Genomic DNA, 16007 nt, shown 5'->3' with positions numbered 1-16007 from the left:
GAGGCTTTGGCATGCAAAGCTGTCCAAATTGTGCCCCTGGCATCCCCAAGGCCATGCCCCGCCCCCCAGGAAGCTGGAGTCCAGTCTAACAGTAATGGCCGGGATCCTGCTCCCTTGTCCCTCAGTGGATTTAATCCCCGACTCCTAGGGTAGTTAGGGAGTAACTGAAACAGCACATATGATATGAGGCCCTGGGAAGAGGAGGTGTGATACCAGTAGCTATCAGTCATTCTCCCCCTCCCTGACTAGGGTGCAGACCCCAGGCCCACAGAGGTCCCGACCTGGTCCAGATGGCACATGGATCACGGGCTAAAAGCCAGGTGAGCACCTAGCAAAGCCCACAGGAGCCAGGTGGTTCCCCCTTCCCTTCTGGGGGTCTCCAGCAGGGTAGAGGCTGCGGAGAGGCCAGAGTCCTTCCCTGTGGCTTCGATAGTCTCTCCTTTTCTTCACAGCACTGGGAAGTGGACAGCAGGGCGAAAGTGCAGGGGGCCACTGCTCTGGGGCCATGTCCACCTGTGGCTCCAGTGTCTGTCCCAGTGGGGCTGGGTGGCCTCCTGGGTGCCTCACACGGGTGAATTTCTGTATCTCCAGGCTTCCTCCCTGCCCTTCGCTGCCTCTCAGTCCCTGGGTCCTGGGGAAGCCAGGGCAGGATGGGGGTGACAGTTTGGAAGAGATTGAGCACTGGGTCTCTGGGCCCTTAATGGCCGCGTCAGCCTGGGGCCTGGTGGCTGCGGTTGATGGATGGAGGAGTGCCATGCTCCACCCACCTGGGCACGGGGCTCAGGCTCCTCCCCCAAAGCCACCCATCTTGCCGCCTGCAGGGCAGCCTCCCACCTGGGCTGTGGGGACAGAAGGGGATGGGAACACAGTGGCCACTCTGCTCCCTGTCCTTAGCCCTGGCCCTGCTAGGGTGCAGGGCAGCCGCTAGCCCGAATCCAAGTGTAGCTGCTTGGAGATCTGAGGACTCCCGGGCCCCAGGGGACAAAGGCCAGTGCCCCGGGGTGTACGTGCACTCAGGAGAAAGCAAAGAAAATTCGGCAGCTACTTCCCTAGGCTAAGACAGTGTCCCCTTCCAATGTTGACAGGAACATGGAAAAGCTGTAGATCAGACAGCAAGTTTGGAAAAAGAAGAAAGGAAGGAGGTTGCACACAGAGGTGCCCCTCTTTTCTCCGTCTCCCATAGGGGGGCATGGAGACACCCAGGGAACAACATAATTGCTGCAGTGTGGCGTGTAATAATAGCTATTCACCGGCCGATCATTCATATTAAACAGGGTGAAGCAAGACTCTCATTTGCATGCTTGAGATTATATGCATTTGAAAAGTCATTTCTGCAGGGTGTATGAATGGCATTAATTCCCATGTGGCACGTTCTGCCCCCTCCCAGGGCCTGGCCCTGCCGACACACACTCAGCACCTCCTGCCCACCCACCAACACCTGCCTCCCCAGCCAGCCTGGCAGCCACTCCCCAGCCACCTCCAACTCCTCCCTCTGCCCTGGACACCTGTCCTCCAGAGCTGAGCCTACCAGCAGCCTCTCACCTCTTGTCGCCTTGCCACAGGGCTTGCAATGGGACCGGGGTGTCCCCTGCACTGTGGGCGCCATCCAGGGATGGACCTGGGGCTCCGGGGCACAACCTCGAGGCCCAGGACGTAGACGGAAGCCGCTGGGAGCCACGGAGGGTCCATGAGTCACTCCACCCAGTGTGCACGCCCCAGGAGGCCCCTCTCTGCTTTCTCCACCCGTCCTCACCCACAGAAGGAAAGGCAGGAGCACTGAGCATTGGTTCCAGGCTCGGCTGTGTGGCCTTGAGTGAGTCACTGCCCTTGCTCAGGACGCTGGGCTTCTTCCACCTCCTCACAGGAAAGGGTCAGAGATCTTTCTAGGTCTAAGATCGGTCCTCCCCCTCGCCCCGCCCAGCTCCCAGTGGAGGCAGAGCTGGTCGGGGAGGACTCCTGTCTGGAGCCAGGTCTACACGTGGGCAGGTTCCCCCTGGGGGACACAGGGCACCAGGGAGGCCAGGCCAGGCCCGCAGGCTCCTGCAGACAAAGTGGAAAGGAAGGAAGTTGGGTCAAAGCTGCAGCCGGCTCTTCCGCTCTGGGGGACTCTGCGGCCGCTGGGTGCTGCCACTTCCCCTGAGGACCAAGCCTGCATGCGTGACCCCTCCGAACATGCCCTGGTCCCCTGTCCCCTTCTGAGGTGGGAAGGGACAGTTCCACCTTCCTCGGCTAAAGGGGACATCCAACGCCTGGGAATGCTTGGGGCGGGGGGGGTGGGGAGGAAGAAAGATGGAGAGCCCCACACGCGGAGAAGCCTTTTGTGCCTCTCCGCGGGCCCATATGGCGTCGGGAGTATTAATTACCGAGGCTTTTTAATTAACCGTCGCTTAATCTGAGCAGTAACATTGGCCACTGCACCCTGCGCCTCGCCTGGAACCGGAGCCGCCCGCCCTGCCAACTCATCAATTAATTTTTATTGACGTTTTCTTCCCCAAACAGGCACAATACCAGGGTTTTCCAATTAACACCTCTGCGATCTCTAATTAGTGCAATTAACAGACTGACGGATGCCCCGAGTTTACCCGCCGGGGAGGAAGGGGGCGGGGCCGTCGCGGCGCGTGCTTGGGGGCGCGCACGTGTACTCACGTGCATGCGCAAGGCGGGGGGGTGGGGTGGGGTGGGGTGGGGGAGAGGACGCGCCCCGTGGTTCTTGAGGGAGCACGTGGAGGCACCCGGCCCGGTACCACAGCCCGCACTTACAGAACCTATAATCTAAGCTGGGAGACAGAGGCACGTGGCCACGCTGAGAATCTGGCACTAGAAGTTGGGAAATTGGGTCTGTCCTAGCCCTGGCAGCACCTTGCAACTTTTCTCTGCCTAATGGGCAGAACTGGACTAGATGTAGCTAGCTATAACTTATAATTCTAAGAAGCTGGGTTTGGTGGCACATGCCTGAAATTCCAGCACTCTGGGAGGCCGAGGCAAGAGGATAGCAAATTGAGTCCAGCCTGGGCAACTTAGTGAGACCCCCATCTCAAAATTAAAAATTGAAGACATGGGGAAGGAGCCCTGGGTTCAATCTCTAGTACCACAAAAACAAACAAACAATAACAAAAAACTAAGACAAGGGAGCAGATTGCAATAAATAGAAGACTGTTAAAGCCTCTTAAAATATTATAGTGTGGAATAGGAAGGAAAAAGTGGATCATAGGCCAGGGATTTAGCTCAGTGGTTCCAGCGCCTGCCTTGCAAGCGCAAGGTCCCGAGTTCGATCCCTGGTACCAAAAAAAAAAGAAATGGATTACTTTCATAAGCCAGAGTACCACAAACCTGAAAGCACTACAATTCCCCCGAGAGCTGGTTACTGGGTGCCACCCCCAGAGTATCTAATTCAACAGGTCTGCAGGGGGCCTAAGAATTTGCATTTCTCAAAAGTAGCCTGGTGACAGCGAGCTCTGTGTTGTCCCATGTACCTGGGCTCCAATACTGAAAACTGTCTTTGTTTTTTCTGTTTTGTTTTGAGACAGAGTCTCGCTATGCAGTTCAGGCTGGCCTTGAATTCACTATTGTAGCTCAGGCTGGCCTTGGACTCCTGCTTGGCAATCTTCCTGCCTCAGCCTCCCGAGTGCTGGGATTATAGGCATGAGCCACCACACTTGGCTTTGAATCTGACTTTGATTACCAGCTTCCTTGTAGCCACAAGTAGGTGACCAATCTCCAAAGGTCACTCATTCTCTCAGCAAGGACTTATGGCACGATTAAGCCAGGCACCGAGGTTCAACCTGCAGGAAAGTGACATGTGGTCCTACATGCTCAGAAGCTGACAGAGGGTGATCAGGGCAACCAGTCATAAGGGAAGTCCTGGCCCCTGCCTTGTTCTTAGGTGACTCCAACATCTGTCCTCTGGTCTGGGTAGAAGCAGTCATTGTCCTTTAATGGCTGGCCTGGAGCTTATTTCCCCAGCAATGACCCTTCATCCATTCATTGGTTCAACAAGTACTTAAGCACCTATAGTGTGCTGGGCTGTACCTACACAGGCCTGAACAGGACAGGACACGGCCCCTGCCTCTGGAGCTTTCCTTCCCCCGAGGAGAGGCAAAGGATAAAAAGGACACAAATAAATAGCTACACTCAAGGCGGGTGTGGTGGCACAAACGTGTAATCCCCACACTCTGGGAAGTGGAGGCAGGAGGACTGCAAGTTTGAGCCCAGCCCTGGCACCTTAGTGATTTAGCATGACCTTGTGTCAAAATAAAAAAATAAGAGGGCCAGGGATGCAGCTCAGTGCAAAGGCCCTGGGACAGAGCCACAGTACTGCAAAACAACAACAAAAAACCTCAGCTCAAATGGGATACATTCTACAAATTCCATCCAGGGTGAGTCCAGAGAATAAATAAGAATCTACCTGACATAGAGGGAGGCGGGGAAGGGCTTCTCTTCTGAGTAAACTGTGTTTAGGGCAGAGGCCTGGTGACAGCGCGTGGAGAGGCCTTCATGTTACAGAGACAGCAGTCACCTCAGTTCCGGACTTGTCCAGAACAGGCCTTTGAATGACACATTCCCAAGTCATCTGTGAGAGGGGCCACACAGGACAGCCCGTGAGGGGCGCCTTACCCTTCCTTCCTTCTCTTTTCCCTCTCTTTCTCAGCTGCCTCCATTGTCCCTACCCTGTGGCTCTGGCCCCGAGAGGCTTCCATGGCCCCCGCCTTGGGCCCTGGCCTGACTTCCCCAGCTGCTCACTGCCACCCCCTGCTAACCCTCCCCGGCCTCCAGGACCTTTGTCACGTGGAGCAGTGAGGTCACCTGCCTGAGTCCTGTTATACGGGGCCACTGCGGATGAACCTGCCCTCTGAGGAGGCCGCAAAAACCGAACCAGACGTCCTGCACGGTGAAGACGGCCAGTGAAGGCTGTGTCTGCCACCATGGGGCCTAGAAAGCCCTGCTGTGCCCCAACTCTGGGTGGGCTCAATTCCAGATGCGCCCCCTTTGTCCCAGAGAAGCAGGATGCTGGGTCAGAAGGCGGCTGGGGCCAGGGGCAGCGATGGAGCTCAGTGCCCTACTGGATCCCGGCACAGAAAAAAAGAAAAAAAAAAAAAGCCATTATAGCTCCAAAATGGGACCTGAAACCAGAGCTGGCTGATGTGAGTCACTCGATGGCAATGACTAAGTGGCTTTCTGATAAGGCCAGGGGTTTCTCTCCCTAGTCACAGGGGGTCTCTGGACTCCAGAACCCCAACGCTCCTGGGGCCGGGGCTGTGGCTCCGTGGTGGACACTTGCCCAGCGCAGGCTCTTGAGATCCCTAGAACCAAAATCAAAACCAGACAAACAGAAATCCCCGAAAGTGGCCAGACATGGTGGTGCACTTGTAATCCCAGCACTCAGGAGGCTGAGGCAGGAGGATTGTCATGAGTTCCAGGTCAGCCTGGGCTATTAGTGAGCTCAAGGTCAGCCTGTACTACATAGTGAGACCTTGTCTCAAAAACAAAAACCAAAAACCAAACAAACAAACAAAAAGAAAGAAAGAAAAAGGAAACTCCTTGAAAGACAACAACTGTCACTGACCGCTAAGGCCCTGCCCTCTCTGAACCCTAGGGCTTCCCGGTTTGGTCAGAGATGGCTCCCTGGCTTTTCTCCTGCAGCTTCCCCCTAATGACACGAGGCATCCTAGGAGTTCCCTGCCCCCACTCTAGGGACCAGTCCAGGCCTCAGGGGTGGTCACAGACCTGCCTTTGATTTGCAAGGGGGATGACCTCCTGTCACCTGTTTCAGGTTCCCTCCCAAGTCTCAGCGGATGTCTTAGCTGGGAGTGGTGGCACATGCCTAGGGTCCTAGCTGTCTGGGGGGCTGAGGCAGGAAGATCAAAAGTTCAAGTCCAATCTGGACAGTTTACCAACTTACAGTACTGAGACTGTCTCAAACTAAAAAATAAAAGGGATGAGGATGTAGCCCAGGGCAACAGCTCTAGATTCAATCCCCAAATACCCCCCCCCCCCACACACAGTAAGACATTTTAGTAGAACTTTTTGAGGAAAAAAAAGTATAAGAACAAAATAAAGAGTACCCATCATCATACATCCAGAGAGCTAGCCTTTTGAGATATGGCCTTCTAATCAATCTACTTTCTTCACTCTCTTTGGGATATAAACTTTTTTTGAGGGAGGTGGTGGTACGGGGAATGGAACCCAGAACCTTGTGCATGTTAGGCAAGTGCTCTACCACTGAGCTACACCCCCAGCCATTATAAAAAATTTTATTTTGATGCCAGGGATGTAGCTCAGTGGTGCTGCACCTGCCTCGCAAGTACAAGGTCCTGAGTTCGATCCCTGGTACAAAAATATTTTTTTTAAATTTTGAGATAGGACCTCACTAGGTTGCTCAGGTTGGCCTCAAATTTGTGATCCTCCTGCTGCAGTCTCCCATGCAGCTGGGATTACAGGTGTGCGCCACCAAGCCAGGCTGGCGTATAAACCTTTAAAAAGTGAAACTGAGGTTATAAGTTTTACATGGTTTGAATTTCCTTACTTTCCTACTCACCACTGACTATCATAAGCATTTCTCATGGCATCAAATATTTGAAGAAGTCATGTTTACATAGTTGCTTGACTGGCTACATGTTCCAAAATTCCTGGAGCTCATGTATGCCATTATCTATGTTTACTATGACCCTGCAGTCCACAGTGTTTTTGAGGACAGGACACCCCACATTTGTCACTATTGGCCCGGGATACATGTTTACAAAATGCAACTTCATCTGCTGTTGTTTTGAGATCAGGCCTTGCTATGTAGGCCAGGTTGGCCTTGAACTCACAATCCTCCTGCCTCAGCTTCCTAAATGTTTGGTATGGATTACCACAGCAGGCAAAACTACATACTTTTAAGCCTCTTTTTTTCTTTTTAAAGCTTTTGGAGACAGGGTCTCACTGTGTAGTCCAGGTTGGTCTTGAATTCATGGCAATCCTCTTGCCTCAGCCCCTAAATGTTGGGATTACAGGCGTGTGTCACCATGCCCATCAAGCCTCTTGATCTAACTAATGTCCACAAAATTTGTACCAGTTTTGCCCTCCCTCTGGCAATAAGCCTGTGTCTCAGAAGATGTACAATCCCTTACCTTTGTGATGATTTCCCTCCATTCTCTTCTGCTTCTTCTCCAGATTTTCATAGGCTGTCAAAACCCAACACTAAGCCAGGCGTGGTGGCCATGCTGGTAATCCCAGCACTTGGGAGGCTGAGGCAGGAGGATCACCATGACTCTGAGGCCAGCCTGGGCTACACAGTTCAAGGTCAGCCTGAACTACATAGTGAGACCCTGTCTCAAAGATAAAAAATGAAAAGGGCTGGGGATGTAACAGTGTAAAGGCCCTGGGTTCAGTCTGCAGTACTGCAAAAAAAAAAGAAGAAAAAAAGAAAAGAAAAAGAAAAGCCAAGCCAACACTGTAGATCCTGTGACATTCTTGTGAGCTCCCTAGGCACATGGCCGGTGTGGCCTTCACTTGCAACCTCTGGGCACAGCGGGTACTAAGGTCTGCCCAAAGGAATGGATAAAACACAACTCTTGCTTTTGGAAACTTACATCTTGGTGGACGAGAAAGACAGAACAGAGGGGTGGGAAAGCCAGTTTTCTAATGCATATTAGCACCTGGAGCCTTGGACAAACTCCACAGCTACAGCCCAGGTCTGGGCATCAGACTCCAGTAGGAGGCCCAACGTTTTCCAAAGAACTTGGAACTCCTCTTGTGGCCAGAGTTGGGGACCTTGGCCCCCACACAACACACACACACACACACACACACACACACACACACACCTTTACACACATTGCATTGCAGGCCATGGGGACCCATGGGCATGGGGGCCATCCGGGTAGGCTGCCTGGAGGAGATGGCTGCTGAGCTGGGTCACAAGGCAGTGAGGGATTGGCCAGGCACAATTTGTGAACGTGTTTCACTCCCAGTGGCAATCGCTCAGCTCCCAGAAAGCCTTGCCGGGTCCCAGGCCCTCCTCTCTCTCCAAAGAGGCTAAGTGACCAGACAAGGTTGCCAGGATCTCCCTGTCCCACCAGACTTCGGACAAGGCCCAGGCGCGGTCTCCCTGGGTAGACAGTGGAATCTGAGTCTCTCCTCACACCAGTGCTCCCCCCAAATGTTTCCCTGGGCCAAGCATTGAGGCCTCTCCATACTGCATCCACAGCCAGGACTGAAAGCAGGAGCCACAAGCAGGAGAGAGACAGAGAGGGGGAGAGGGGGAGGGGGAGGGAGAGGGAGGGAGAGAGAGAGAGAGAGAGAGGGAGAGGGAGAGGGAGAGGGAGAGGGAGAGGGAGAGGGAGAGGGAGAGGGAGAGGGAGAGGGAGAGGGAGAGGGAGAGGGAGAGGGAGAGGGAGAGGGGGAGAGAGAGAACAGAGAGAAGAGAGAGAGAAAGAAAGAGCAAAGATCCCACTCCATCTCATTAAGAAAGTAAACATAAGAGCCATCTAAGTGTCTAATTAAGCTTCTAATTAGTCCCTGCTTGTTACTAATGCAAATTAGATTACTCCGCTTAACTACAGCATGTCCACAACACCCTTGTTAATTGCGGCCTTTTGAAATTAAATTACTCCCTAATTAGCATATCAAAGCCATTGATTTGGAGCTGGGAAAGATGAGGGCAGGAGGAGCCGAATGCCAAGTTTGGTTAATCAGAGAAGGCTAATTAAATCGCGATGTCGTGTGTGGGGGGCCGTTGGTGAGGCGCAGGGGCCCTGTGTTCAGGGCCTGCATGGACATCTGGAGCCTGCTTCCGGCAGTGCCCTGCACACCGAGGCCTCCTGCGGCCAGTGGAGGGGGCTGCAGCAAGCCTGCAACAGGCCAGGGGCCTGGCTGTACCTGGTCCCCTCCATTCCGCTCCCCAGCTGTCTCCAGACGTGACCTTCACAGGGATCTTGGACACCAATTCAAGGGAACCCAAAGTGCAGCCACATTTGACAATGCAAGGACTCAGCGGCCCTCCATCCTCCCTGTGTCAAGACAGGTTCCAGGCAGTGTACCCAGTGGGCTGCTCCCCACTTGCTGGGGTTCCATTCTTGGGAGAAAACTCCCCCTCCCCTCCTCTGACAAAAATGAGCAAGCTATGGGATGGAGTAAAAGGCCCCGACTTCTGAGGAGGGGCTTGCCAGGCTGCTGGGAACAGGCTCCTGGAGACTAAGTTCCTCTGCCCTCTGGGAGAAAGGAAGGAAAAAGAATTCTCCGCCCTATCAGTGCCTAAGCAGCGGCGTGGGAATTCAATTTGGGTCGAGGTGTCCTTCTAGGGTCTCCAGGGCGCTTTCGGGACAGGCCCTGTGGTCTTTCAGACCCAACCCCTCCTGAAAGCGTATCGAGGGCAGCAGAATCTCTGGTGGGAGCTGCCAACCAGAACACCTTGGGGCCAGGCAGGGAGCCCCAGCCCATCCACAGAAGTGCAGCTCAGGGCTGACTGGACCCGGTTGATCAAAAGCAGCCCAAGCAGGGATTCTGATGTGAAATTTACCATGGAAACCAAGAAAACCCTGCAGGTGAAAGTAGTCCCCCTAGGACCCCAGCCTTTCAGGTGCGCATTCCCGAGGGACAGGTTAACTGTGAGACCCTGGCTAAGTCACACCTCCTCTCTGGGCCTGGCTCCTTTCACCTGCCAAACACCATCATAGTTCTCAAGATCTGAGGAGTCTCTCACGACTGCTGTGAGGACCGGAACACAATTCCTCAGTCGGGGTCTGGAGATCACCTAGCTCTTCCCTGCCACAACCCCCTCCCAGGTTTCTTCTAGAACATTCTCCTCTGGTCTTCCATGCGAGGGGTGCAGCCAGGGCTTCCAAGGGTTCTGGAGGATGCTGAGGGCGAACTCCTACAGATGCAGGACCTGGCTGTGGAAGCTGGGAGGGACCACAAGCATGGTCTGAGCCTTCCATTTTTTGTTTTTTTGACACAAGGCCCCACTATGTAGCCCAGGCTGGCCTCAAATGCGCAGAGGACCCTTCTGTCTCAGCCTCCCGAGTGATCTGCCCTCCTTGTAATGGACCAGGCCTGGCAGGGCAACAACTCCTTCACGACACCTAAAATAGATGAAAGATGCCCAGTGGGTGCCTAACTCATTCTTACGCAGTGTTGCTGTCCTGGGGCCCCTTTCCTGCAGTCTTCTCCAAGTTTCTCACCAGCAGCCCCCAGAGCACACGGGTCAGGGACAAATTCCCAAAGGGTAAAGTTTTGTTTATCTAAGGAGAGAGGAGCAAGGCCCAGGGCAGTGGAAGACCCCTGCCCCCCACCAGATATCCATCCAGGTCACACTGGCAAAGGGTCCCATAGCGGTTTTATTTTGGAAAACACGTGAAATTAGAACCAAAGCAGGAAGAGATCTGGGGGAGGGGAGGGGAGGGTAGTGCGTAAGGGCCAGGCTGCTGCCCACCTCGCCTGGCGGAGCACTCTCTCCCCCAATGAGATTCAATTAATTGATAACAAGCGGCATCAAATTAATTTCTGGAGGATGTGAGATTCTGATGAAGGGAAATCTCGTTGATGGGGATCAGATGGGAGGGGGCAGACAGTACCCCTTTTAATCAGGCTGGGCTGTCTAACTGGCAAGGAGGAGACACGTGTGGGTCACAGGGGCCCTGGCTCCGCCTCGCCCCTTTAGAGAAGCCCAGGTGGCTATGGGATCCAAGAGTATACTAAGGTGCACAGGTGGGCTGAGGGGAGGCCAGGGAAAGGCTCTGGGGAGGAGATGGGTCAGTTGTACCTAAGGCCACAGAGTCAGGATGGCAGTGGCGGAGCGCTAGCAGCCCCCCACAGTACCTGTGTACAGGAGTCGGGACCCTCTTTAGAACCAGACCCAGAGTGCAGGGTGTAGCATAGGGGGAAAAGCCATGGTGCCTGAGCTGCCCCTGACACCCAGATGCCTGTCAGAGCAGGCCAGCAGTGCTGACATTTTCTCCGTCCTCTAGTGAGGGCCAAAAGCATCCCCAGGCTGGGTCCTCAGCATCAAGGGGCTGTCAGCAACCTGCGCAGATGGGGAGGTGGCAGGTAGCCCTGGCTCTCTGGGGAAATCCTGCGGCTTTGAGAAGGAAGGTTTGCCAGGGGAAATGCAGCCTCACTGTGGAGGCCTCTGGCTCTGATCCAGAGACGGGGAGGCCTGGAGAAGCCCTGGGCTCAGCTCCCCATGTTTAGAGCCCCTGCTCCTGGCTGGTCTCCGTCTGGCTCCCCACTGTCTTGATGTTCCTCTTCCCTCACAACTTCTCCTCAGCCACACTGTTGCCTTCCGGCAGCCCTGAGTGGCAGGAGGAAAGACATTGCTCCCCTCTTTTGCAGCATTTCCTTTAGGCCTGGGTCCCCTAGACATGTGGGCTCCTAGAAGCCCTCTAGAAATGGGGAGCTGGGAACTGTGTAGCCCTGGGAGCCCTCATTTCAAACTGAAACTGAGCCACCTCTTATCTGACTTCTCTCTGGGTCCCTCCAGCTGCCCCACAGTAGGTGCTCCATTGTCTGGGGAACGAGGAGGTGCAAATAGGAGTCCCTGGCCCCTTTCCCTGGGACACCCTTCCCTCAAGTGGACATCATTCCATCCTCCCCTGCCAGTCAGAGTTCTGGGTCACTTCCGGTCCCCGGGGTCATACTCTGCACTCTCTGCTCCTCTCTGGTAGCCCAGGTGCAGTGCCACCAGAACCAAGTCCGGGGACCCTGTTTTGGAGGAGGGGCCCCGGAAGTGGGCAGAGCAGCTGGGATTGGCTGCAAAGAAGGTACAGGGCTTCTACCGAGGAAAAGAGCCAAGAAAAGATGCTGGTTCCCGGGAGAGTCCTGGAACCAGGGACCAAGGCAAAGGAAGGCCCAGGCCTGCTCCAGCAACACTGCGGGGGCCCCCTGATCTCTCGGCTCCTAACACCCCGTGGGCCTCCGAGACTTGCACCTTGTGTACAAGAGCTCTGCTTCCCAGCCTGGCCAGTGTGCTGGGTCCAGGGTCCTGAGGACCCAGGAACAGCATCTCCAGGACCCCTACAGTCAGGGAACTGAGGTGGAGGGGAGCGCAATCCTGCCGAGATCCCAGCTCGGGGGGCTTGGTGGAATGCGCGGTGGTTGAAGGTGTGTGTTTCCAGGGAGGACCGTGGGAGGGAAACAAGGCAGAGGAGAAACCAAAACTCATCCACTGGCAGGTCCGGAATTGGTCTGAAACTGGCTGCACAATCTCTTGTGTGAGAGTGTAAGGGTGTAAGGGTGTGCGGGCTCTGGTTTCTGGACACTAGAAGGCCCCCCCTTTGGAGAGGGGGTCCCAGCCATTTATCCTCCTCTACATTCTGGGAAATTCTTATGGACACTGTGGGGTGCATGGAGGAGAGAGGACAAGATGAAGGGACACTCCTCCTCTGAGTTTCCTCTCTCCCTCCCAAAGCAGAGGTATGAGCCTGAGCCCTAATGGTTACTGGGCTCAGGACCCCACATTTTAGTCCTAACTCTGCTCTGCTGCAGCTGTGTAACCACAGTCACCTCTGCTCTCTGGGCTTATTTTCTAGCTCATAGAATGAGGCTAATTCTCCAGTGTTCAGCCCCAGAAGTGGCCTACCAGTGCTGGTCATCTACTACTCATTTTAAAAAGCCCCCCTGGATGGGGCTCTACCTTCTGCTCAACTCCCAAGCTGATGCTCTATGCTGCGTATTACTGACCTACTTTACAACCAGAGAAAATTGAGGTTCGAGAAGCTTAATTAAGTTCCCCGGAGACACCCATCTCTACTGCCAAGTTCCAAAGCCTTTTCCATTCTGATTGGGGTTCTGCCCTGCGCAGGAGGCCCAGCTTCCTTGCCCTGGGTCCAGAGTTCCAGAACCAAACTGGAGGAAATCATTTCAGCCACCATTGAACCACAGTGCCCCTGACAAAAACAGTCACTGGCCTGGGGAAGCTGGGACGGGGATGCGATCTCAGGGTAGTGAAATGGAGAGCCCTTTGGATGGGAGAATTAGTCTTTTGCATAATTTGGGCTGTGAGAAAGGTAGAGCTGTTATGTCTGCTTGGCATGGGGCTGTAGAGACAAGAGACCCCCCGAGAAATTGCGAAGGCAGTGGGGCAGGGAAGGGTTAAGACATGGGGAAGGGAGGGCAGCTTCGGAGCAGGGGATCTCTGGAGAGCTGACCCCCCCCCCGCACCTTACACCCCCTTCTGTGAAACACTGCTCCCACTTGTGTCCCTCCTGCCCCACCTTTTCTTACTCAGGTACCCCAGAGCCCAGCCTGTAACCTGCCCAGGCAGAGTCGGGGCTCAGCAAGCACTTGGGGAATTACTGGGTCAGTAATACCACCCCCCACACTGTCCTGCTTTCCTCTCCCCAAGCAAGAGGTGGCTTTGGAGTGGGGTCCTGCAGGGCTTCCTGGCAAGAAGGGGCCTACCTGCCTGCAGCTGCAGCAGAGGAACAGGGTGGGGGTGTTGGGTGTGAGGTGGGGACCTCCACCCAGAGAACCAACAGGTAGGCGCCTGGGCATGATGGGCCCGGCCAGCCCTGGCCCTGCTATTTCTCTACTGGTATCAGGCCTTTGCCTTTTCACTTTCTTTCAGGGGCTCCCCAACTCCACAACTCTGGGAAGCCTGCCTAGGACAGAAAACCCTACCAAGGGGCCAGCACTTAACTACCAGGACAGCAGATTCCCGTGGAGTCCCCCAATTTAGCACGGAGGCTGGCCCCAAGGTAAAGCAGGGGCCAGAGAGCAGAGATTCTGATCTCCCTGAGGGCCTGGGAGAGTGGGGGAGCCGCCCCAAACGCCCAGCCCCCAACACACTCTTCGGGGACACCCAGACCTAAGGGCTCCGTGGGTGTCCACAGCTACACAGAGCTCTACAGGTGACAAAGAGCTCCAGAACCCCGGGGCAAAACAAAGTTTCTCAAGGTTTTTTTTTTTTTTTGTTTTTTGTTTAAAAGGTGCCTGCTATTTCCCCACAGTGGTCTGGTTTTCCGCTGGGGCAGGCGAGGGTCCCCCAGGCTCAAAATGCCAAGACCACCAGGGCAGGGAAGCCAGGGGGCTATGGATCTGGGTTCTTAGGAGAAAGTGACCTTCGGGGACAGGCTGGGCGGCAGGGCGCAGCTGCGGCTGCAAGGACCCTGGGGCTGCTCCTTCTTCGTGGGACAAGGGGGCACTCCGTGGAACACGCTACTTCGTCTCCCGCAGGGCCCGGGGCCCCAGTTCCAGTCCCCACACACTCAGGTTGGGAGGCGTTCAGGAAGACTCTGAACAGGGCGGGATGCTGAACTCCGGGTAAAAATCCCGCATTGGCCAAAATGCTCCTGGGCTTGCTCAGGAACCCGACGAAAGGTAGCTTCCGACTCGGGTTTGCCCCTCAGCCCCTCGGCCCATCCCTATACCCCCACCTCGGGCGCTGCGGACGACCGGCAAGTACACCCGGGGATCCCCAGTCACCTGGAATACCAGGTGCTCAGCGAGCAAGGAAATCCGCCGGCCGGGCTGGCACGAGAGAGGGACCCAGGGCGCAAAGGAGGAGTGGGCACGCTTGGACCTCGGGAACCCCCGTTTTCTTTCTCCCAACCTGGAGTCAGTAGTGGGGCGCGGGGGAGTCCCCAAGGTCGCCCCAGATGGGAGAGAGAGAGAATCCACCGGTGTCAGGGCCTTGGCCTCAGAATCCGCATCCCGCGAAATCACACGATCCTTTCCCGGGACGCCCCGCATTCCAGCGCCGCGGCTCGGGCCGGCGCAGCGCGAGGAAGTTTGTTCAGCGTCGGAGCAGAGAGCGCGCGGCCGGGACGCTGGAGGGGGGCGGGGGGCCGGCGGCTGCGCGCGGGTCCGAGAAGTGTTGGGGCGAGAGGGACACGGAGCCCCCGGTCTCGGAGGCGGGGGTCCTGCCGGATCACTTGGGGACCCCTTCCCTGGTGAGATCAGACTTCGCTGCTGTCCTCCGTGCCCCCTGCTATGTAGTAGGGCGCGAGGTTTCCCCAGATGGGGCGCGAAGAGGCGCCTGGGTCGGTCCCCACCCTCGCGCTCAGGCGCACGAAAACCACGGGGCCGTTTCCCGGCGCTCCAAGGCCCCAGGAAGTTTTCCGCTCCGGGTCGGCGCTGAACGCGGGGCGAGGGAAGAGATGGACCGCTCTCCGCACGGCTGGGCTCGACCTCAGCCCGAGTTCCTTCTCACCTCGGCGACGCGCGGGTGGCACTGCGGTCCTCCCCCACCCCACCCCCGCCAGTCTCCGGCGCGTTTCGGAGAGTCCCGCAACGGGAGCGGGGCGCCCACTTCCTCACTTCGCGGCTCTGGAAAGTCTGGGCCAGGACGCATTCTTTGTCTGACTCGGGGCGGTGGGGGCGGGGGGCGGTCGCGCCCCCTACACCCCCTTCCCGGCGGCGAGGCCGGGAGGGGCGGAGCCCGCGTCGCGGCGAGGGCGGGCCCGGGTGGCCTCTCCAGCACCCCCCGGCCTCGCGCTGCCCCCCCGCGGCCCCCACCTGTTCCCTGGCGGCTGGGGCCGGGGTCCCTGGGGACTCGCGGGTCCCCTGATTCAGCGCGCCCAGCCCGGCCCGGCTGGAACAAAGTGCGGCGGGCCCAGGCCCGGCGGCTCCCGGCTGCTCCGCCCGGCCGCGCGGGGCAGTTTGCAAACACAAAGTGCGCCGCGAGCCAGCCAGAGTTGGAGCGGCCGCCGGCCCAGCCCCCACGCGTCTCCGCGCGCCGCCACCTACCTGTCGGGCCCGGCTCAGCCCGCGCGGGGCATGGGGCTCGCTGGGGTCCCCGCCTGCCCGCCGCCGCCCTGGCGTCCTCCCGCGCCGCGCGCCCTAGCCGCGCCGGGCCATCGCGGGCGCCTCGGCGGGAGCTCCGCGCGCCCCAGCTCCGTGCTGCTCCGGCCTCCGGGGCCCGGGCGTCTCCGCCCCCGGCTCAGCCCTGGCTCCTCCCCACCGCGCCGCGCCCTCCTCGCGCGCTGGGCTCCGTCCCGGCCGCCGCCGCTCGCTCCGGGCTGCAGGGCGGCCGGCTCCGGACTCCGCGGGCTGCGACTGAGCCGGTGCGAAGGCGGCGCGCGGGCGGGGGT

The 16007-nt window shown here is 57.0% G+C and overlaps 1 protein-coding gene across 3 annotated transcripts in view; it reads right to left on the bottom strand.

Annotated features, from left to right (window-relative positions):
• Positions 1-15951, bottom strand: part of Foxp4 (forkhead box P4) — a 42770-nt gene extending 26819 nt beyond the window's left edge. Inside the window, exons 1-2 of one of the 3 annotated variants that reach the window (XM_021259851.2) lie at positions 2364-2579; positions 1543-2040 (exon numbers count right to left, since the gene is read on the bottom strand). In XM_021259851.2, the coding sequence (XP_021115510.2) occupies positions 1543-1784 (242 nt within the window). In that variant the 5' untranslated portion in view covers positions 1785-2040; positions 2364-2579. Of the gene's footprint in view, positions 1-1542; positions 2581-15663 lie in introns of those variants that run through there. The other 2 variants (XM_004846603.4, XM_087184512.1) reach the window with 2 other exon arrangements.
• Between the last annotated feature and the right edge of the window lie 56 nt (positions 15952-16007).

The sequence above is a fragment of the Heterocephalus glaber genome, unplaced genomic scaffold (genome assembly GCF_053883595.1).
Source record: "Heterocephalus glaber isolate CG9 unplaced genomic scaffold, H.glaber_assembly_v1.0 deba00001497, whole genome shotgun sequence".
Taxonomy (NCBI): Eukaryota; Metazoa; Chordata; class Mammalia; order Rodentia; family Bathyergidae; genus Heterocephalus; species Heterocephalus glaber.
Note: the sequence above shows the minus strand (reverse complement) of the source record. Positions and strands in the feature narration are given on the sequence as shown.